Raw genomic sequence first — 23,922 nt, 5'->3', positions numbered from 1 at the left:
TTTCGATTGTAAGTAACAAGTTGAGACAGGATGTTTAAAGGCTCATTCGAAGCATATGCCATGTCTATCAACTGTGAATCCTAAGAAAAAAGGGGGCGTTTGCAGTGTGACAGCAGCGGTCAGAAGGCTGCGACTCGCAGCGCCAGAGGTGTTACTTTTTCCTCCTTTGACTTTTTGGATTCATCACCCAGTGATTACAGTCTGTGACCCATAAAGACACCCACCAGCGAGCTCACAGGGCTTAGATGTGCACCCACTGTAAGGTAACAGATTACGAATCAACGATGAGTAAGTAAAAGGTTTTAGGGAATCGGCCTGTGCAGCCCGGAATTAAAGGAACTTTTCTGTCAGGAGGAAAGGTTGAGATTAATTTAGCACCTTAATAACCTATAACCCAAGTTCTGAGTACTTATAACTATCAACATAACATTTTAACTAGAGCTGGGAGTATATTTTAAAAAATTAATGAATTAATCACAAATCTGGAAAAAAATAATCACGATTATTTATTTATTATTTTAGTTACAGTATTTGCCAATTACCTGCAAATAACCAGAATATGAAATCACACACAAAAATATACATTTAGAACATTTATTTTTATTTTTTTGGAACCTTGTGCCTATAACTCCGTTTTTGTCTATATTTGAATGTTCTGTATTTTCAATTTAAAATTTGCTTGCTTATTTGATATGATTTTAATCAGCACAACCTCATCTATGTGAAACTACATTTATTTTGTAATTTTTCCATGTTGTATTCACACACTTGACATAAAATCATGCAAAAATAGAAAATATGATCTGGAAAAGATCCCCAAAAATGTTTAATAAACAGTTTTTACAACATAGAATGAAAGTTTTAGGTGTAATTTTATAAAAAAAACAAGAATATAATGTATCAACAAACTACTCAAGATGTTTATGTATGTATATATGTGTCCTACAGCTACCAGGCAGCCCAAAAAATAAAAATGTATCTCCTAAAATCACTGCTGTATGTTAGACATTTTTCCTGGAATTCTGCTTTTTTTCTCATAAATTTTCTTCATTGTAATTGTAAAACATGATTAAACTATTTTTTTTGGGGAGAAGTTTGATCCAGCTGGATTTAAGGTCGGCTGGAAACAACAAAGGTAGGGGCCTGTCTGTCCATTGATAACTGCGACGTTGGCGGGCGGGACTTTCGCGGAGAACCACAGAGTTTCCGCAATTTTTAGATGAGGGTAGTGGTTGTTATTGTGGAAAATTCATGTAGGTCCCTATTCCAAAATAAAATAATAGTCAGTTTCCTCTTTGGGTTTCTAATAGCAGACAGCTCCGTTTCGCTATGTTCACACTGGACGCGGAAGCGAAGCGGAGCGGAGTGCGCTCGGCATCCACTCTCTCCTGCAATTTACACTAGACGTGCATTTTTCTTCGACGGACGACAGATGCTTATAACTTTCTTTTTTTTTTCTTCTTTTATCATGGATAAGTTAATAAGTTAAAACATGTAACCCTATGTTTCTGTTCTCAGTTAGTAGGCCTACACTTCTTTAATTTACCTGTTGTTGAGACACACAGAGAGAAGTGTGTGTCTGTCCGTTTTTTGTGCTGTGATTGTATGTTTATTTTTAGCTCTACAGTCTGTTTAGACAAAAAAAATTGATTCAATTTTTCAATTGCTGTGCTTTATTGTGAAAAATTAGTCATATTTTAAAAATAAACATATTTTGCCGCCAGTGTGAACCGCCACCCCCATAGGAGATCCGCTGCTTTGCATTGCAGCTGTCAGATTGACTTTCGTTTATTAAAAAAAAAAAAAGATTGCTTTTGTCCAAAAACTACAAATAAATGCCATATTATCTCTTTAACTCAATAAAGTTTCAATTACAGAATATAAAGAAAGTTAACGTATATTTTAGACTGATTTTTGCCACTCTGCACAGCAGGACGCCTGAGGACGTTAATAAATATTAACACGTTAATCAAGGGTTTTTAATTGAAAATATTTAACAAAGTTGACAAAATTAACGTATTCCAGTGGATTCTGAAGGATTTACGTTAATCATGTTAATTTAAAAAATTACAGTAAATCAAAGAACACATTGGAGGTCCAGTGTTAAAGGGTTAAAGCTGATTTATATATATATATATATATATATATATATATATATATAATATATATATATATATATATTATATATATATATGTGTATGTATGTATTAGTTTAAAATAAAGTTAGAGTTTTGCTTAAAAGGAAATATTCCTCTTCTCTTCTGGTACTAATAAACTGACAGCTAACATTTTTGATGAAACATTATTCTATATGAATAATGGAATTAGGCAACAACCAAAGAGAAATATTGCATATCGAAAAATACTCAACCTTTTCCCATTTATTTCTGGCCTCAATACATTTCATGTTTAGAATACACAGTTCGTCATAGCTAAATATGACAGTTAGATGGTCAGCTCGGCAAAGACTCCAAAATGTTATTTGATTGTCTCTGTGAGGTTTGACAAGCATGATTGATGTACTCATTGGCCTTTTTTTTCCCTCTCTCCGAGAAAACATCTCTCAGGACCAAACAAAACCAGCTTCCTGTTTGCATCATGGAGAATGGAGAATCCTGGGAGCTGGAGACAGAGGAGTATAAAAGTGTAATGATGACAAAAGACTGTGCCAGCTGCTAAGATTACTGTACACTCTGCAGACGCAACAAATTACTTACAGTAATTGAACGCACAAAGAAAGGGGGATTCCCGAGCAGAGTCAGTATTTTTTAAAACACTTTATGTTAACCAAACACGCTTTAGAAACTGAGATTAAAGAAGAAAAATCTAATTGTAGTTAAGTATAGTACAGGGGTCTACAACCTGAAGCTCTTGAGCCACATGTGGCTCTTTTATCCCTCCATTGTGGCTCCTAAGCTTCGAAGAAAAATGCTAATAATTTAAATGAATAATGAGTTTGTAGTTTTGGTTCATTTCTTTTAGTTAAAGACCCACTCCAATGAAAACTGAGTTTTTAACATGTTCTTACAACATTTTTTTGATGATGGGGACATAAAGAAATTTATATTATATACATTATACATGTATATATACATACTTGGATATATGGATCCATATATATATATATATATATATATATATATATATATATATATATATATACAGTATATATGCAGTATATATATATATGTATATATATATAGGTTTATATCCTAAGACATTAACATTTTTGCTCACTGAGGCTTATATATTAAAACAAAACATCTTTAAATTTTGAACACATACAAAGTGCCAAAGATGTAGTTTCTGATTACATTTACATATTTTGAGAAAAAAATTGCGTTGAAAATACCAAATCTATCTGGAGGATCCCTTAAAATGCGAATTTTCTCATCCCGCCGGCCTATTGTCCAAATTAAATCGCAACTAAAACAGTAAACATTAAACCTAAAATTATTTTTTGGTATCAATTGTTTTATTAAAACCCACTGTGGGGAACATTTAAATATTTACAATAATATTTGCTATCCGTAAAAACACGGTGCAGCCATGCCCGCGTTTCCTGGCAATTTATGACACCATTTGCTTGCCATAACAAAGCACCGCTTTTGAGGGGCGGTTTTGAACCCACTAGAACAGCTCTTTTTACGCCTGTTTTGGAACAACACAAAACGCCATCATTTACGTGCTACTTTTAAAATGTGTGCTAAAAGCTGCGTTTTTCATGGCCAATATGCCGTTTCTTACTACGCTTTTCCTGGTGATTATTGGCACCTTTGGCTTGCCATAGAGAATTTGGGGTGGTACACGCGTGTGCTAAACTGTGGCTTGTGATCTGTTACACCCCTAATGTGATGCATGATGGGAAAAATGAGCGCAGGGATACTCTCTGCAAACCGTCCCGCCCACAACTCAGAGGCAAATTTCTGCTTTTTTCTTTCTGCAAATTTCTCTTTTGAGGATCTCTTTTGAGAAAGGGTGTATTTTATTTTGAAGAGAACTTGTACTGCATGTGCTAGAATCACAAGAAAAAAGAAAAAAAAAACAAAGTTAAAAATTGTATATAAAGAAAAATATAACACTGTCATAATTCAATTATTGCAAACATTTAAACGCTACATTTCATAAATGAATGGCTTAATGGGCCCAAAAACATAAAGGGGATTTTTCTGAACTTTGCAATTTTCTTTTAATTTTTGGTCTGGAAAAAAAACAAAAAACTACCAAATAAAAAAAACTGGTTCTTATACTGTGAAAGGTTGCAGACCCCAGGTATTGTAGATAGCTTTCACCAAAAAAGGCAACGCATTCTCAGTCCTAACTCATCTTGCACTGTAAAAAGTGAAACATTAGATCAATTAACGAAAGCTCTGTAATTTGTTAAAATAAAAATTTAGCTTTAGCAAATTAGATTTTTAAGTTGAGTAAACAATCAACTAAATTTTTTTAATTTGACGAAGACTTATTATTTTATGTGCAACAAAAGACAGAATTTTAGTTAATTGATCCAATGTTGAATTTTTTACAGTGTTTATGGACGTATGGTTCAGGCAACCTCCACGTCACTTTTTGACCCAACCTACGGGCCACAAACCAGTGCTGGTCTGAGGGAAAAAAAATACATACGCTAATCAAGGGGTTGACAAACACCCGGGACACGGACTAGTACTGGTACGGTACCCTTACCCAGTACCCTAACCTTGTTTTAGTTCTGTATTTGTTACCGCGTCCCGAGAGTTGGGGACCCCTGATTTAATGGGAACAGCCAGCATGTCAAAAAACGAGTTAGGGACGCCTAAAACGTCAAAAATTGGCACAGAGGGGGCCCGAATCATACGTCCTCATATGATGAGCGGGGAGTGAGAATGTGTAAAAAAAGGACATACCGTATTTTCCGGACTATAAGTCGCGGTTTTTTTCATAGATTGAATGTCCCTGCGACTTATACTCCAGTGCGACTTATATACGAATTTTTAATGATGAGATATGGACCGTAAGTCTAGAGTGCCCTCTTATGGTGATCTATGCAATTACTTTATTTACTTTAGTTATTCAGACGTGACACAGAGGACGAAGAATTTAAGGGATTTAGTGATATGGAGTGAGATTGCGTGCAATTAATTACAGTAAAGATACAAAGTTGATGAGTTCTTGAGGCTATAGTTAAATAAAACTGTTATGTTATATAAATGCTACACCTTTTCGTTTTTTTCATGATGCTAATATGTGAATATGTGTTGACACATATTCAGCCTGTTTTCTATTCACTTATGAATGTTATAACTTACCTTCCAGGATGATGTAATATTGTTTTTTTCAATCAGTTTGTAAAATAAATTACTTGAAAAAAATGCGACTTATACTCCGGTGCGACTTATGTATGGTTTTTTCTTCTTCATTATGCATTTTTTGGCCCCTGCGACTTATACTCCGGTGCGACTTATAGTCCGAAAAATACGGTAACCAGCAATAAGGGAAAAAGCTTCTCACGAACCGCTATAGCATCAAGAAAAAGCCTAGAGCTCAGATTTGGACTTTTGATTCTGGGATTCTGAAGCAAAACAAATCCATTGGAGGTCACATTTTTTTGGCTTTATCATGATTTTCATATATTGACCTACCTTTAACAATCTGCAGTCCCAGTAAGTGGCTGCACTTGTAGAACACTCTTGCACACTGTGGCACCAGCTTGGCGTCCATCATCTTCATGACTTTAACAAAAGTGGTGCAAAGTTCTTCTGTCACCTGCCTGACATCAGTAGGGGCATCACTGGACACAGAGATGGCGACCAAGCCACTATGGCCGTCAGCCGACTGCATCGTGTGGCACTCAATGGCTGAACATGCCACCTCAGCAGTCGTGTGACTAACGGTTCTTCTGGCGGGGTCGTCTTGAACCGCGGTCACGTGAAGCTCAACGGCTGCATCCTTGGGTAAGGCGGGCACCACTACGATTAACAGTGGCGCAGGTTTGATCTCAGATTCCCACAATGAATCCTGCAAAAACAGACAGATGGGGCTTCAATTAACTATGTGGAAAATTATATGTCTGTCTGTCAGAGTCTTTGATCAATCCTATGTAAGCCCCTCCCCCGCTGAGATACATACTGTGGTCTCTGAGCACCATCAACATCTTTCAGAAAAGAGCACTTTCTACTTGACAGTCTGACAGACCATCAATTAATGCAACGCTCTGAGGTGACCCTCGGTAATGATAGTGTACAAACAATTGAAAAAGAATCCCGTGTGGTTGCTCTTGCTCTGATTAGAGGATCTATGCAAGATGGATTCTCACCTTTGTGTGAAGATCATTCCAAGCCATTTTACCAATAACATTTAGTGCCTCAATTTCATCCACAGAGGCAAAAGTATCTTTATTTGTCTCTCCTTTGGACTGAGGACCATTAGTAGTAAGAAAATGTCTTGGAGCGGTGCGACCACGCGGTCCTTTAATAATACTTTGCGGTGGCTCCATCTGCTAATGGGAGAGAAATGAGTGTTTTATGTAAGCGTCGTTTCAGTCAGTCGATAGGGCAAAAACACTTAACCCCTTTTTCAATTTGTTGGATCAATTTTCATCCACTTACACTCCACTTCGTAAATGCAGAATAATAACAGGTTACTTACATTTTATTTTGATATTCACTCGCAAGAAAGAAATCATCGACAAGAGCGGACGGCGGCCTCTCTGTCCCTTCAGTGGACAGACCCGTCACGACCCGAACCGGCAAAGTAGCACTTACCTTTATATTAAACTTAGGCAAGCCTCTTCTCTTTAAGAGTTTGGTATGAAAAAGATCAAAAGTCTTTAACGAGTGAGAGGTCTTGTTTGTAGCGATCAACAATCACAAAAGCAGACAACAATATGCCACCGACCTCTCTGCATGTCAAAGTGACAGCACATATATGTGTCCACTGCTTTGATAAATGTTATATTAGCACTCCTGGCGCAGGTTAGCTATTCTCCTAGAGGGAACTGCTCCTGCGCTTGTCAATAGTGATTGAACATGGAACTGAGAGGGCAAAGTGGCGGGGAGGGATGACAGGGCAGGGAGTTGTTGCTCAGCGAGGCTTAAAGGCCACCCTGCAGGCCTTCAGCGCTGAGGTCCCATACCCAACCCACAGTCTGAGAGGAGATTTGAGGACTTCAGCGTTGTGCTACAGCCTCTGGCAGGATTGTGTTGCTGTGGCAGAGTTGCTGACTTTTTATAGGAGCTGTCAGATGAGGTTAGATCAGTTCCCATTTGTGTCTTATTTTAAGTATCTCACAATTTTGCATCAGACAGGAAGTTCATTCAGCAGCGATGTGGCCCATAGACTAAGAGAATTTTGTTTGTGTGAGAAAGGCAGAGAACCCTTTCCATCCTCTATTTTTTGTGAAAACATAAAATATGGTGCTGGAGCAACACATCCTCATCTCCAATTCGACACATTTTGACGTTTTGGTTAAGGACCTCTCCACGTCACTTTTTGATGTTTTGGGTTTCCCCAACCCATTGTCAAAAATCAGGGGTCTGCAACCCTCGGGACGTGGTATCGAATGTGGTACTGGATGCAGACTAACCCTCGGGACATGTCCAGAACCGGTACCCTAACTTGGCACTGGACACAGTACAGGGCACAAACCAGGCCAAGATGCGGTACCGGACATGAACTGGTACTGGGGTAGGGTACCGGTGTGCTCAGCGTCGCTGTACTGGAATGATTCTAGTTAGCGGCACCGGATGTGGTACTAGACTCAGTACCGGCACTGAACTGGTACCCTAACCCGGTACAGGGCGTAAATTGGGCTGGATGCGAACCAGTACCGGATTAGGGTACCAATACTAGGCAAGGGTACCGGTGCACTCCGCGTCCTGGATCTTTTCTGGTTTCTGGCACCGGACGCGGTACAAGATGTGGTATCAGCCCTGAACCGGTACCAAATTGCGGTACCAAATAAGGCCCGGAAGCGGTACCGGATGGGAGCTGGTACCAGGTTAGGGAACTGATAAAGTGTCCTGGTACTGGACCACTTCTGGTTTCCAGCACAAGACGCAGTACCAAACGTGGTACCAGCCCTGAACGGGTACCAGATGTTTTGAGTGCAAACCGGCATGGACGCCAACTGGTACCGGGTTAGGGTATCGATAATGGGTTAGGGAACTAGTGTGCTCCGCATCCTGGTGCTGGACTGGTTCTGGTTTGTGGCACCGGATGTAGCACCAGCCCTGAACCTGGACCAGAAACAGTACCAGGCACAAACCTAGCCTGGACGTGGTACCGGACGAGGTACCGGACGAGAACTGTAACCAAGTTAGGGTACCGGGGTGCTCCGCGTCCCGGTACTGGACCGGTTCTGGCTTGTGGCACCAGACGTGGTACCGGCCTTCAGGGTACCGATACTGGGTTAAGGTAATAGTGTGCTATGCATCCCAGTACTGGACCGGTTCTGGTTGGGAACCAATGATTTAATGGGAACAGCCAGCACATCAAAAAACGGCGAGTTTCGGACACCCAAAACGTCTAAAAGTGACGTGGAGGGGTCCTTAACCAAACATGTGAGTTGGGAGTGAGGATGTGTTGGTTGGAATGGCAGTCAGAGACGGGTGAGGGTTTGTCCCGCCAGATGACGCGATCCATCTCATTCCTCTGATAGCTTCAATGCTTCTCTCTCTGTGGGCAGCAGGTAAAAGCACATAATCTGAATCTGCTGTGCTCAGCCTTCCACCCTGATGGGGTGTGACCTGCTTCTCTTTATGTTTGTTTTCTTTCTCCTTATTTTCCTCCCTCTAACTGGCGGCCATGCGCCCGGAGCGTGCGGAGGGTCGGAGGGCCAAGAGGCGTGAAAGCCGAACGGTAAACACGGTAATAAGGAAGAGGTGTAAAGGAGGGGAACAGCGGGGAGCTGATGGGAGTGCACCGTTTAGCCAGTTCCCCTACATTTCCTGCCCAGCAGGACTCTTTCAGCATGTGGTTCTTATATCTCAGCACTTACTACAGTACTGTCAGTCTGCTGTATTATCCTGTCTTTTTCACTTTCCTGAGATTCTTCTGACTTTTTATATTGAAAATCAAAATAAAAAATAGCATAAACATGTTTATAAATCAAAGATCGTAAAAGCTAACATATTTTATTGTCCTTAAAATTCCACATATTGTGCAAAAAGTAATTTTATGTAAACAATGATAGTACTCATAAATAAAATGTAATATTACTCAATATGACTTGTTACAATAAGAAACGCCTGTTTAACATTTATTGATTTGCCGTCTCCCTCTGTAAATGAAGCCTTTTGGCCACACACTTGCATGCACACAGACAAACAGACTCTTTGTGGTTTAATGCAGCGTAAATACAATTTCACACATGTAGCGACTCCTGCATGCTCCCAATTAACCCCGCAAGCTTCTTCATCCACCTGATTAGAGAAATTATCAACGCACTACAACTGAGCTCACAGGCTGCACCATAGATTTCTACCAGTAAGATGAGGTTTGAAGACTTCTCCATTTCACAAAATGTGTTTTTACTGTCAGTGGATGTAGTCAGTATTTATACAATTAAACCAAACTATAGGCATCGTTCTGGGAATTTCTTTTGCACTGTAATCTAAGAAGGATAAACTCCAAAACTGCTTTTAATAACAAATAAGTCAAACCTGAATTGTGGTTTACATCAACCAAAATGGGAAGCAGTTAAAGGTTAATAGAAAACTAACCATAAAGTAAAACAAACTGTATTTTGAAACAATTAGAATTAATTTATATTTAGTTATAAAAATCATTATTTAAAATAAAAAAGAGAAAAATTGCTAAAAGTACATATGTCATTTAAGGGTAAAACATAATATTTCCTGGTAATCAATTTTTTTATTAAAATGTATGTATCTAATGATTACACATTTGAAATTCAACTTTCAAAATCAACAAATGCACTTAAGATTAATAAAAGGAATATTTGTAACATGTATATTTGAAAACTGTTTCTCAGGTAAATATTGACGTGTTAACGCACATGATTAATACAAAAAATAAAACGATATTTATTAAAGCAAATAATTACACTTGGCAAAGCAACCGTCTTCTGCTTCGCATCGGACGGTTCATGCTTCCATGGCGAGCGTTAATTTCTGATAATGCACACTTTGTCGGGCATTATCCCACTTACAACATGGTCACTTATTAAAGAAGTAAAACATCAGTTCAGAGAGAAAGTTCACCTCTTACAGCTTGTTTTTGTTGAAATCATGAAGGAAGTTTTTGTTTTGTAGCATGCTGTGATCTGTGCAGTGAGGGTGGAGGTGAGCATCCACACCCATCGGCCAATCAGAATCGAGTATTCCATGGTATACGTTCATTTACAGTGCAGAGACACAATGTTTGTTTCTTATGGCTGTTTGTCAGCATATTTGTTTTCTTGGAGTAATACTGCAGACATAAATATATTTAGAGTTCTGCTTATCTTACTGTTGATGTGTTTTACACTTTTGTGATATCAGAGCTAACATTTGACACATTGAAAAATTAAAATGAAGGAAACATTTTTTTGTAAAAAAAAACAAAAATAAAAAAGCATATTGTCACATAAAATGTACCTTGTAAAACATTGTGATTAATCACGATTAATTATTTTAATCGATTCACAGCACAATTTATTTATATAGAATTTTGGTTTATTCATATCAAGTATACTAACAGGGATTAGTCAGATGTAAATATTCTTTTACAATGCTTTTAAATCTCATCTAAAACATAGTAGAAGCGAGAGTGTTTGTGCAAAATGTGCTCCCCAGTTTAGGGTTGTGGGTTAGTGACCCCGAGCGTAAGATGTCTTTGTCTGAAAAACAATTTACAGGTGGGACCCCGAGCTGTCAATTAGAGCTGCTTCAAGGGTGAAGTGTCTCAAAAGGCCGATCTCTTGGCAGCGCTCCTGGGTCAGTTAAATTAATATTTTGATTGTGGTGGCAGGATGCAGAGGCACAACAGATGGACAATGCCATCCATCTTCACTAACCTTTGACCTGAAACCTAAAATGCTAACTTTAGAAGCTTGGCCCTTCAGTTAGCCTTCTACTTTTAATGGACTTTCTGTTCTACTAGGAGCTGCAGAAAATGTGTCAAATAACTGAAAAAAGGCTTATAGAGAAAATTTTAATTCGTTTTAAATATGTATTACTGGCTTTATCCTTTTGCGGAGAGTTCTACCAGTGACACCAAGTTGTCTACCCGCTCTTTAACACTTTTTACCATTAAAGCGGGCCACATGTTGGAGGTGGGCTCCTGCCTTTTCCCTAAGGCCCCATCCCCATGGTTAGACAGATTACTGTGGGAGGAGAAGGGCTGCCAAGGGAGACTGAAGCCCCTAATAGATGTACGGAGCAGGGGTTGTAAGCCAGGGCGGTAGAATAGAGGCAAAGGGTGGAGGGTGGTGGCAAGGAAAAGGAGTTAGAAGTGGGGAGGGGGATAAGCTGCTCTGAGGGTTCAACGGCGCTCCAAAATGGTGTGTGGGGGCAAAGGATTAGGGAGGCTCTGAGGAAGACATCTGCTTCTGTGCCAAGCTCGGCATTATCAAAGACACCAGCGCTTCCCACATCATCAACTTTTCATGAGTGCACTCACTGGTAAATATCAGTAGCAGCGGCTGCAGTCTCAGGGGGGGCAGAGAGGGGAGCGAAACCCTGCCTTATTCTACAACTACAAAACACAATTCTAAAGGCCTCTGAAGAACTCGCAAAATTCCCCTCTTTCTATCCATCTCTGCCTTCTGATCCATTAAATATGGCTTCCATCCTATTTGAGTACATTGCGTAAGTATGATGAATATTTCCTCTAAATCTATAATAAAACAGTTTTATTCTTCATAAAAATAAAAACAGCTCAACAGCGCACACTGACCTCCGCCTCTGTGTTCCTCAGGATGCTCTTCCAGGCGTTTCTAACCAGACAGACGTCCTGGCACCTCGTGATGTAGCAATGAGCCTGCATGACATGAGCCAAAGTCAAGCTGTGGATCGTCGCTTCCAGAACCTTCTTCACGTGGCTGAAGACCAGCTGGGTTTGAAGATGGATGCTGCCCTGAAGCAGCTGCAGAGTGCAAGGGACCAGAGCGATTTGACCAGCGCAGAAAACCTCTTCATTCACCTGGAGAAGAAAATAAAAAGCAACACAAAGAGGTTGTAGAAGCAAGACTGGATCTCTAATGGAAGGATGCTAGAGGGCAGCAAAAACATTGATCAGAAACCTCCAACGTCTGTTGAAAGTGTACAATCAATGTACACGGTGATGCTAAAATATGTATGTCTACAACAAAGACTGCCTATATTCCTTTGTGTGGCTAGAAAACATTCTGACAGAGGGCGATACAATAATGTTGATGCCGAATGTAAACAAGAATTTTAAAAACCCACTGCAGGTTTGTTTTTGGCCTTTTTCTAAAGATGGAGGACATCTTCAAAGAAAATTCAGCTTGAAATTGCGTTCCTGACGATTTCTTGTTGTGAATCAGAAGGAGATGTAAAAATGCTGCTGAAAAAAGCTTGTAGTTGTGACAAAAAGTCTCTGCTCTGCTTCATTCTGATGCAACTTGCAGACAAATAGATCCATGCACGTTTTCGCTTCCTTTGTCCGAGCTGGTATCTCAAACGAACTAGCCAATATTGCTCAGCAATTTTGTTACCCTGCTAATGTTAGGTTGAAGTTTGCAGGGCTGTAAGCTAGCAGGATAGAATATCAATAAAGGGATGATGGAAAGTGGAGGTTTTTACAGCGCTTTCTCTGGTGATTATTGACCTCATCGGCTTGCCATACTTTTCTTCACATGGGTGTGATGAGTAATGAGTTTTTGTTTTAGTACAACCTTTTAAAGTTATTAAACCAATGTTGTTATGTATTTCTGAACGCTAGCAGCTCCGGGCTAACGTAGGTGATCGGCAACTATTGATGACATCATCGAGTGGGAGTGTCGCCCAAATTTGAAAACACTATTTTTCATATCTCTCTGTTTGAAGGGTTAAATGTAGTGATAGGGAGAAGGATTTGGATTCGCTCTTTGACTTATGACTGTCAAGACTGTTAAAATTACAACAATGATTTGAGAAAGACCTGAAAACAACCTAAAAACGACTTCTAGCCTTAGTCGTCTTAATTCAGAAATATTCAAAAGTAAGTTAAAAACAAGACCCATTGGTATCCTAAAGAGAGTTCCAAGATAACAAATGCAAATTCCCAAAAGTTGTTCACCTTTCTGCTCATCTCCTGGGGGTCACCACAGAAAACTAGCGTTCACCGAGTCACACACTTAGTTTGGCAGAGAGGTGTACACTGGACGCCCTTCCTGACACAACCCAGTACTTTATCCAGGTGGGGACCGGCACAGGGAGACCCAGATTTGGCCCCTGTTGCGGCTACATAGTTAGCATGAGGGGTCTTGCCCAAAGACCCACAAGCCCTGAATTCCCATGTGCTGCTCTGAAGCAACCGAGCCAAAAGGAACATCTCAAAAATGCCAAAATCTTGATTTGATAACCTTTTGACTTAAGGTCAATAAACAGATGACAAAAACGTAAACCTCTTACATTGAGTATTTCCTAAAAAGTATGTCTCACTATCACTAAAAATAGTGAATAGTTTGGTTGCCAAATAATCTCTGAGAAACAATATCAAACAGTTGGGTTCTTCATTGAGACAAAATCAAAGCACACATTAGCAAATCCATCTCCATTTGATATATTGTATACAGAAATTTGCCTTTGAGTTGTAGGCAGGACTGTAGGCATGGAGTAAGCCTGCCCTCATTTCCCGTCATCCCTTTGCTTACACTTACAGCCCCTCACAACATTACCAGTGCAACAAAAGTGATCCAGTTTGGAGCTAGACACGTTGGTCTGTCAGCTATACCTTCTACTTCGCAGCTACAGGCTTTTTCAAACAGCTTTTTTTTTTGCTCCTGATCTATAATCATTTGAAAAAAGAACTACTCAGAAATTCAATTAATTTTCTTTCTACATATATTCTCCATCATGAGGAAAATGCTACAAGAACAAGCCAAAAAACACGATTTTCATTGTAGTGGGTCTAAATCGCATTTATAACACTGAACACAAGAGATCTATACAATATTCTCGAAAAAAGAGAAATATATACTACAATTGCAAATAGCCATTTAGACCCAATTATTAAAAAAAAACAAAAATTTCCTCATTTTTTGTCTAAGTTTCATTTTCTAAAAGTTTTTAAAAGCTTAATTCAAAAAAAGAAGCAGTCCATAAGGTGCTATAATCAAATCACATCAATTAAAGCCTCTGTTTTGTTAGCAGTACATTAATTAACAAGTTCAACCTTCACCATTTTTCGGCATCTTATCACCAGCATCCTATATTTAACACTTCTGAAGGAAGCTGGCGTTCTGTGAGATGCTCGCCAATACATCACACCGCCACCAATCTTAGTCATAGGCATAATTAACCATGTGATAATAAGCTGGGTTCTCTGTTAAATACCTTTGTTAGAAATAAGCCCCTTGAATAATGAAATGAGAAAAGAAATCTATCTGCTTAATGCAGACGGACGAGAAGTGGCGAGGACTGGCGTTGAAGAGGTCAGGCCTTCGGAGACCTAGCGGTGTTTGAAGCAAAGCTGGAAGAGGTGCTGGTCGATTCAAAAAGAGGCGTTTAGAGTGGCAGGGACCCATGTGGGTATGCAGATCTCCTGAGAGGATCAATTGATACATGAACGGGGTTATTTACTGATTCGCAGAGACACAGCCAAAGGTTTTGTGTTACAAGTGAGATTAGAAGGGTTAGCAGGAACAAAAGGGACTTCTTAAGAGTTGGCACCCTTCACTTGCGATGTAATTTGTATTTTCCAAGACATTTTTAATTGGATCAGATCAGACTGACTACCAAACTGAAGCTCTTATTAGAATTTACTTCAAAATATTCTGCTTTTTTCAACGCATGAAACCCGACTTTGATTAAATACTAGCAGAACATGATGTTGCCCGGATAACTGTTTGGCTAGAGGGCAGACATTGTCATTTAATTTCCATAATTGAATGGGTTTGCCATGATCCCCAGCTCCTGGGTTCACTTGTCAGCTTTGATGAAGCTTCAGCTTCCATCTCTGCTACTGCAAATTGCTAGGACGGCGCACCAGACAAGAGATGGAGGGAAGATGAGCTGGAGGTGCGGAAGGGAGCGAGAGGGCAGAGAGGAGGGAGATAAGGCCCCTCGCCGCTGTCAACCACTCGGATCAATCACTGGATCATTTACCTGCGAGCGTGATCCGCCCAGGAGCCGGCGTTGCTGCCACGGCCAAACATAAAAGCTAAATTCTCAAACGTCAACAACAAATTGTCATTGGCATTCCATTTATGAGCCATCAAATGCCATCATATCGACTCCAACAAAGGGGCGCTCCATCAGGTTGGACGGGTGGCCACAATCTTTTAACGCACTTTCTCCCCGTTCGGAATTCATAAAGACTCGCTCCATTTGTCAATTTGAATATCAAAAGGTAATAGCATGGGGTCCCCAGACTGTTAAAGGCATCTACCAAGCAGGTGTGTGATGATCAATTATTAAGGATCCCACTCTGGTTTCTCTTAGTGGGAGGTGGAATTGGGGATCTGGGGTCTTTTTCTGCTGTCTGTTGATCCTGGATGGGGCAAAGACAATGTAAAAGGGGAATGAATACTATTTACATAAAATTAACAGTTCAAAAGAATGAGTTCACACACCAATCAAACTTGTTAATTGACTGTCAATGGTGTGTTCCCGAATACACAACACAACTACATTATTCATCTAAGGCCTTGACAGGGAAGACAGTCCAATTTGCATGGGCGTTCTAAACGTGATCAACAACCACAATGCCACATGCATCTTTAATAAGCGAGAGACGAGAAGCTTTAATATTCATAAGGGTCAGACAACTGTGTATGACATTAAACTTTCTTTAACAAGGTAAGTATTTTTCAAATACTGGCCCTAGCAGTCTAAATGGCCCTCAGAGAAATGGGATAATGTCTTCCAATGGGACAGTAAATTAATACGACACATTTCTATTAGTTTATATCTGTTTTCTGGTAATTTTTGATCTACTGTAATTAAGGGTGTTGATTAAAAAAACGCATAGTTTCTTCTTTGTTGGATCCCACATTCACATTTCTCTCGTATTACAGTTGCATCAAACAAATCCCTAATTTTTAAACATTTAATGGAGTTCAAGGCTAACTCCAGTCTCTGCTTTATATTATCTTTACCTTAACCTTCTGGTCACAACACTATCATCTTCTCTAATGAAGCCAGAAAATGTTCAAAGGTCACCAGCATCAAAGACAATTATTATCCTATTTCTGTATGTTTGGACAGCAGCACAAGTAAATGAGCTCAGGAAACGCCTGGCCGCGTCTGCTTCCAAACCTTAACAGTGTCTTGTTTCACTTTGGTGCGTCTGAGGTGTTCCTAATTGCAGTTTTTTGTCAAAGGGCTTCTACGGATGTCTGTGCCAGACTACTTTCACATCGGTGCTGGAGCCCTCTGGGCCCCCCATCTTGTTGAGGACGTCTATGAGTGTCATTAGGAGAGCTTTGGAATGGTGTAGATGAACTAGGTCGGCCTGGATAAAATGACCTGGTATTGACTAACAGTCAGGTTTTTCTGCCTGGTTCCAAGGACAGAGAAAGGTGGAAAACTGCCCCACCATTCCTATCGGATATGCTAATGGTCACATTTCTCCCCATTGAGACCTCATACATAATTTAACTAGGAAAATGATCATGCAAAATGAGTAAAATAGGTTAGATTAATATGATATAACCTTTCCCTTATGTAAAGAGCCATGTAACAATATGAAAGAGGTAATGAAGGAGCAAAACAGACAACTATGAAGACAATTTATTTGAAAATTAGTCATTTAGAATTGTTTAAAATCAAAATAATAAGTAGTAGTGACTAAAAGAGAGTTTTTTAGTTTTAAGGTTGAATGTCCTCAAATGATGCTTTGCATTGATTGGCAGCACACTCAAGTATTTACCATTTGAAATTAACTAAACGTTTACCTGTTATTTGTCATTTTTCTCTGGTTAAATCACTTCAGAAAAAGCGAAGGGTTTGCAAATCCATCTGAAACTAGATATATAGCATTACCTGCAATAATGTTAGTAAGCTGAATGTGGCAACTGAAAATGCCAGAGCTGTTTATTGAAAATACTGTAGCTGATAGCTAAAAATGCTTGAGCTGAAAACGTTGAAAATAATGAAGTTGAAAGTTAGCCAAAATATTAACTAAATGCCAAATTAGCAAAAAAAAAAGAAAATGGAAAAATTTCAAATTTTGACAAAACAGCTAGCATAATGCTAAGATATTAGCTAAACTTCAAATTTGCCTAAAGAATTTAACAAATTCTAATTTTGACAAAACAGCTAGCATAATGCTACGATATTAGCTAAACTTCAAATTTGCCTAAAGAATTTAACAAATTCTAATTTTGACAAAACAGCTAGCATAATGCTAAATTATTAGCTAAACTTCAAATTTGCCTGAAGACCTTAAAAATTTCCAATTTTGACAAAACAGCTAGCATAATGCCAAAAATATTAGCTAAACTCCAATTTTTTTCTAAAGAATTTAAGAAATTCAAATTTTGACAAAACAGCTAGCATAATGCTAAAATAGTAGCTAAACTCCAAATTTGGCAAAAGAACTTTAAAAAGGTAATTTCAACAAAACAGCTAGCAAAATGCTAAGATATTAGCTAAACTTCAAATTTGCCCAAATAACTTAAAAAAGTCTAATTTTGACACAACATTTAGCATAATGCTAAAGCATTAGCTAAACTAAATTTGTCTGAAGAACTTAAAAAAAGTTTACTTTTGAATAAAAAGCTAGCATAATGCTAAAATATTAGCTATACTTCAAATTTGCCTGAAGAATTTAACAAATTCTAATTTTGACAAAACAGCTAGCATAATGCTAAGATATTAGCTAAACTTCAAATTTGCCTGAAGACCTTAAAAATTTCAAATTTTGACAAAACAGCTAGCATAATGCCAAAAATATTAGCTAAACTCCAATTTTTTTTCTAAAGAATTTAAGAAATTCAAATTTTGACAAAACAGCTAGCATAATGCTAAAATAGTAGCTAAACTCCAAATTTGGCTAAAGAACTTTAAAAAGGTAATTTCAACAAAACAGCTAGCAAAACGTTAAGATATTAGCTAAACTTCAAATTTGCCCAAATAACTTAAAAAAGTCTAATTTTGACACAACATTTAGCATAATGCTAAAGCATTAGCTAAACTAAATTTGTCTGAAGAACTTAAAAAAAGTTTTCTTTTGAATAAAAAGCTAGCATAATGCTAAAATATTAGCTAAACTTCAAATTTGCTTAAAGAACTGCAAAAAGATGCCTAAATTAGCCAAAAAACGGTTAGCATGTTGCTAAATTAAAAATTAAATTCCAAATTAGCCTTAAAAAAAGCCAGTAGTTGCCGAACATTTTAAAGGTTGAATGGCGTCTATAGCTGAAAGTAAAATGGATAAAGTTTAAGGATATGAAGAATTTCTCATTCATTTCATATGGGGCGTATTTTGCTCAATATTTGTAAAACTATAAAGTTTATGAATCCCAAAAGTATAAGCAGTAATGACATGAACAAGCTTGACGTTTGGATAGCAAGATTGCTAAAAAAGGGGATTGAGTTTTTACGTGCTGAAACTCGTACGGAAAGAATCACTATTGTGTAAATGCTGTAAAATAGTCAAAAGTCTGAACGCTGAAGTTGGTTTGTATGTTCCGCCTTTAGGAGCACGTATGACTTGAACATTTTGGCAGGGATCTGACGTGCAAAGGCCGTCTAATCCTTGCGTGTTGAATGGCAGTTTGTCAGGTTTGTGTTGCTGTGATTTCATCTTAAACTGGCTTCAAGTCTGTGGGGCTCTATCAGCATTAGCGAATTCAAAGCAGATCACGTCTGGAAATGGGAAATGATAAGAACCGGGCTCATGTTGTGCGGCGCCCCGAGGAAATCCTGCCTTTTCTGACACCTTATTTCTACAAATGCAAAGCTTTGAAGAGAGCCACAAATGTCCTCTATCCAACAGAAACTCTCACGTCGTCGGCCGTCTTATTGTACGGCTTTAAGGAAAGAGCGAAAATGCATTTGCCTTTTTTTCTCCCTTTTCGCCACTATCACTCCTTTTTTTTTGCCTTTCTGTTAGCGTTCCAGTTTGAGTCTAACCCATGTATGCTCAACTGTCACACAACATCAGTGTAACTTAAACGGTGACATAAATAGCTGTATAAAGTGCACACGAGGGGGAAAAAAAATCAAACACAATACATTTTAAATACACTTTTATAGATTTAAAATTCCCCAAATATGCTTTAAATTGTTAAAATAAAATAAAAAATGACTATTAAATTACACGACTTTAGTATGATAAGCTATTGCTTTAAATTATGTGTGGTCAGTCTGGGGGACATTGGTCATTCCCCAACCCCCCACATCCTTCAGGCAGTATTTTTTATTTTTATTTTTATGTTTTCAGCCTGATTTTCTTTAAAATGTTCACCACACAGACCTGCCTACCTGAAAATTAGCAACAAATTAATAAATAAATAGTGGCAGAATGTTAATTTTTAAAGAAATTTTGCCTTTTTAATTCTTGGGTAAATTTACTGTTGCAAAGAAAATGCAAAAAAAAAAAAGAATAATAAAATTAAAAACGAGAAAACAAATACCCAAGGCTGTTGTAATGAAATTGCCCACTGCACTGGAGCACTGTACCATGCCAAAGCTGGACTGTGAATGAAGAGTGATGGAGGGGCATGGTTTTTCATTGCGTTAGGCAAAATGCCCTGCTGCCTTCAACTGTCCCGACCTCACATTTTTTGACAAATTGGTTGTGAGGCTTTTACGACTGATGCACATATCGCAAAAATCATTTCTGCCAAGCTTCCTCTATGACCTGCCCGTGGGACATGACAAGCCCCTCCATGCATCGCTCTATCAAGCCGAATCTTTCCAGGACAATGCAAATTATGACAAATTCCATCATCCTGCATTATGCGTTTTCTCGCTAATCTCTCTAATTCAAGAGAATCGGGGTGGGTCTCGCCGTTTTCAGCTGAGGGGCATGTTGTCTGACTGAATGATGCTGAAACTGCAACCCTTCATCCCACAATCCGTCTCACTATCCAGCTGCGACCATTTCGTCTTCACTGTCTTTATATTTTTTGCTTTGTGAGGCGACAGATCTAGCTAAGACCAACAACAGCAAAAATAAATAAATAAATCATTAAATCCAACAGGCACACAACCATTTAGATGGAACTGTCAATATGTCAACAATAAGATATAGCATTTACGCTATGCGTCTGCAACAGAAACAACAACTGATAAGTCATGTGCTTGAATCTGAATATCCATCCATCTTCCTCCGCTTCATCCGGGACCGGGTCGCGGGGGCAGCAGTCTAAGCAAAGATGCCCAGACTTCCCTCTCCCCGGCCACTTCCTCCAGCTCTTCTGGGGGGACCCCGAGGCGTTCCCAGGCAAGCCGAGAAACATAGTCTCTCCAGCGTGTCCTGGGTCTTCCCCGGGGCCTCCGCCCAGTGGGACATGCCCGGAACACCTCACCAGGGAGGCGTCCAGGAGGCATCCGGATCAGATGCCCGAGCCACCTCAACTGGCTCCTCTCGATGCGGAGGAGAAGCGGCTCTACTCCGAGCTCTCTCCGGGTGACTGAGCTCCTCACCCTATCTCTAAGGGAGCGCCCAGCCACCCTGCGGAGAAAACTCATTTCAGCCGCTTGAATCTGAATAAAGATGCTTAAAAAAAAGAGTCTGTTTAGGTGATACTTATGGAAATAAGTGACTTTTACAGCCAGAAATAACAACAAAATAAATGATAAATAAAGCAAATGCAGCAGAATGGAAGAAATATGGCAAACAAGCTGCATACATGCATGAGATGTGTAGTTCCTCTTCTGACCAATAGATGGCAGTATGGCTGCATTAAAAAGCTACTCAGTAACTGAGCACTAAAACTAAAGACTCAGGCGGCTTTTAAAGTTATTTTAAAGTTTCTTTTTCTTATTTTTTTTTATTTTAGTTAAGTGTTGACAAACTGTTCACACTAACAACTAGGATAAAGTGGAATGTGGAAATTCTTTAAAAAAAGTGAAAAAAGAGCCGAAAAAATTAACAAAACTCACTTCTAAAAAATATTGAATATTTTTTCTTGTCCTTTTTAATCCATAAATGTCAGTAATTTTACACACCTATTTTTAAAAATATCAAACAAGGAGAAACAAAAAAAACGAAATATAAAACTCATAATTGCATTTTTAAAAACTAACTTTTTAATAAAATTATTCTTATTCAGATGATATTTTCTTATTGAATATGGTTAAAATTATAAACTGTGCACAGTTAAAAAAACATACAGATTTAATCATATTTTCATCACAAATTATATTATTTAAACATTTAAATACAAAAAACTTTGACCTAAAATGAACAATATTAATTAAAATCTAGTTTTCAGAACAAAATTATAAGTAAAATATCAATGTAAAGCATCAAAAGTAATATTTAATAAAAAAATATTTGGAAAATGTTTATTTTGGGAGATAAAAAAACATACAATATTGTTTATTTAACAGCTTTTTCAGAAATGAATTATGAATGAGCCTGTAGAAATGTTTAAGAATTGTTCTACATTAAATTAATAAGAATCAAGAAATAATCTTTATAAATCAAAGACAAAACGGCAACACCTTGACCTATATATTCTGTTTAAATGTTTGCAACAATTCTTCAAATCAATAATCAGCACAAAAAATAAAAATGCAGGGGGGGATAAACTTTACCACAAGCCATTCTTAACCTCCAAGACATGTTATAAAGATTGTGTTTGTCAGTAACATCAGTCCTGGTTTTGTCTTCGCTGCAACATTAATACAGGATAAAAAGAAAGAAAAAAAAACAACATTTCATAATATGTTAAGACAATCTCCTCAGATCTGTTCAAACTCGTTTTCCTTAAGGTTTGATCAAATCCTTGTACTGCGAGATTCCTTTAATTCCCCCTTTCGGATAAAAGATGATTAGAAAGAGTAAAATATTGACTAGATAGCAGATTGCATTTCCTAATTTCTTCTTCTCCACCTATGTGTGGGAGCTGTATTGTTCTGTCTATATTTGCCACAAGTGTAGATTTCAGAGGCAACCTCTTTTTTTTCAATATGAGCGTGTTTGTGAGTGCAGGGCCTGTCAGCTATGCCCTCCCGTCACTGTGGGGGGGGCACACTGAATATAGCGGCTAGTTACCATAGTAATAGGATGGTCATACATCTCTCCTCTCTCAGACAGTGATGGGAGTGGACAGGACACGCTGCTATGCTTTTTATCTATGCATTCGGTTATTTCATTTCACAAAAAAAAAAAAAAAAAAAACGCCGTCCCACCTCTTCCTTCTCAGTATTCAAACAAAGATGCGAAACAGGAAGTAAATAGCTGGATATAGGGGTAATAATTCAGGAAAAAATGATGTGTTTTGACTGGATGCTTGTGATTGCAATTGTATTAGTGCGAGTGTCTTGGCAGATGTGCCATCTTTCCACGAACCGCTCACCCCTCCGCTGCTCATCAGCTCTGACAAATGGAGAAGTAAACACTGGTGCTCTCTCTCACACTAACGCAGCATTGTTGTTGACTCTACAATGCAGCATTCGTCGTTTATCAGATGTAATTGTGCGCTAAAGCCGATTAGATTTATCAAAATAAAATCCCCTGAGAGAGACCGACTCCGTAAGATTCTATTTACAATCCTTCAAAAATGATTGACTAGTTTAGGTGAATATTCACCAGAGACCCCGGCATCATGAGGACCCCAGAATGATAAGACGGTAAATGTGTAAACACTCGGATGCTTGTTTGTCTGCATAAACATGAAAGCAAAAAGAGGCGCGATAGCCGTGGCTATCCTCTCCCGACTTCCTGTGGCTTGTTGACATGAACCAAAGCAGTCAGGCACCAATAATACATGAAGAGCTGCTCAAAGACAATTAGGATCAGTTGTCAGGCCCGAGCCCATTAATGAGTGGGAGTGTGGCAGGGGCCGCGGCACGGGCGCACGCCGCAGCCGGAGAGCCGATGCGCTCTGACAGATCCAGTCCTTCCCCTGTCCTCGCCTGGTACAAGCTGATACCAGCCCGCGCCCACATGGTGCCGCGGCGGCCGCGCGGTGTACCGCAGCAGAGGATGCGATGCACTTCTTTTTTATTTTTTTTATTTTGGGGAAAATGAAGGCCGTCATGGCAGGTCGCAGCAGGAGAGAAAGGGAAGCCTGGGAGGGTAGGGCTGAAAACAACATGATTACCCCTGTTGTCGTCTACCACTTCCAATAAAACCACCCCTTCATCGGATTAAAGAGGTGCTGCGATTTGACCTCTCACACATTCCCGTTTAAAATCATATTTTTTAGGTTTTTGACATGTATGTGTGGCATTTTTCTTATGAAAGAGAACAAATGTAATAAGACATTTTTGCATTTCCAAGTATTTCTCCACTTAAATCGCTGTCAATCAAACTGATCTGTTTGAATTAATGAGCCTTCTATACGTCACAATGCACTAAACCTTCATCTGGCTCGCCTAGCGTGTCTAGCTCAGGTGCCGGAGAAGAGAAGATGGCATCGACTGCAGTCTAATGAGCAGCCGTTCACATTTCTGTGGTCAAATCAGTCGTCATTGGGATGTTTTTGTGTGAATTTTAAAGAATACTTACAGTAACAGGACTGAGAACTGAGAAAATCTCTTATTTCTTAATTTGACCACAGAAATGTGAACGGCAGCTCATTTGACTGCAGTTATAAAGGATTGTAAATCTGTAAAAGAACATTTTGATGTTAGCTTTGATTATTTTATCAAGAAC

At 38.8% G+C, this 23,922-nt stretch overlaps 1 protein-coding gene across 2 annotated transcripts in view; it reads right to left on the bottom strand.

The window, feature by feature from the left end:
* Positions 1–23,922, bottom strand: part of dph6 (diphthamine biosynthesis 6) — a 79,923-nt gene that overhangs the window by 4,229 nt on the left and 51,772 nt on the right. Inside the window, exons 13-15 of one of the 2 annotated variants that reach the window (XM_024277138.2) lie at positions 11,878–12,123; positions 5,622–5,997; positions 2,364–2,622 (exon numbers count right to left, since the gene is read on the bottom strand). In XM_024277138.2, the coding sequence (XP_024132906.1) occupies positions 2,597–2,622; positions 5,622–5,997; positions 11,878–12,123 (648 nt within the window). In that variant the 3' untranslated portion in view covers positions 2,364–2,596. Of the gene's footprint in view, positions 1–2,363; positions 2,623–5,621; positions 5,998–11,877; positions 12,124–23,922 lie in introns of those variants that run through there. The other variant, XM_024277129.2, reaches the window with a different exon arrangement.

Source organism: Oryzias melastigma, linkage group LG22 (assembly GCF_002922805.2).
Source record: "Oryzias melastigma strain HK-1 linkage group LG22, ASM292280v2, whole genome shotgun sequence".
In the NCBI taxonomy this organism is placed as follows: Eukaryota; Metazoa; Chordata; class Actinopteri; order Beloniformes; family Adrianichthyidae; genus Oryzias; species Oryzias melastigma.
The sequence above is the reverse complement of the archived record's forward strand: the minus strand, read 5'-3'. Positions and strand labels throughout refer to the sequence as shown.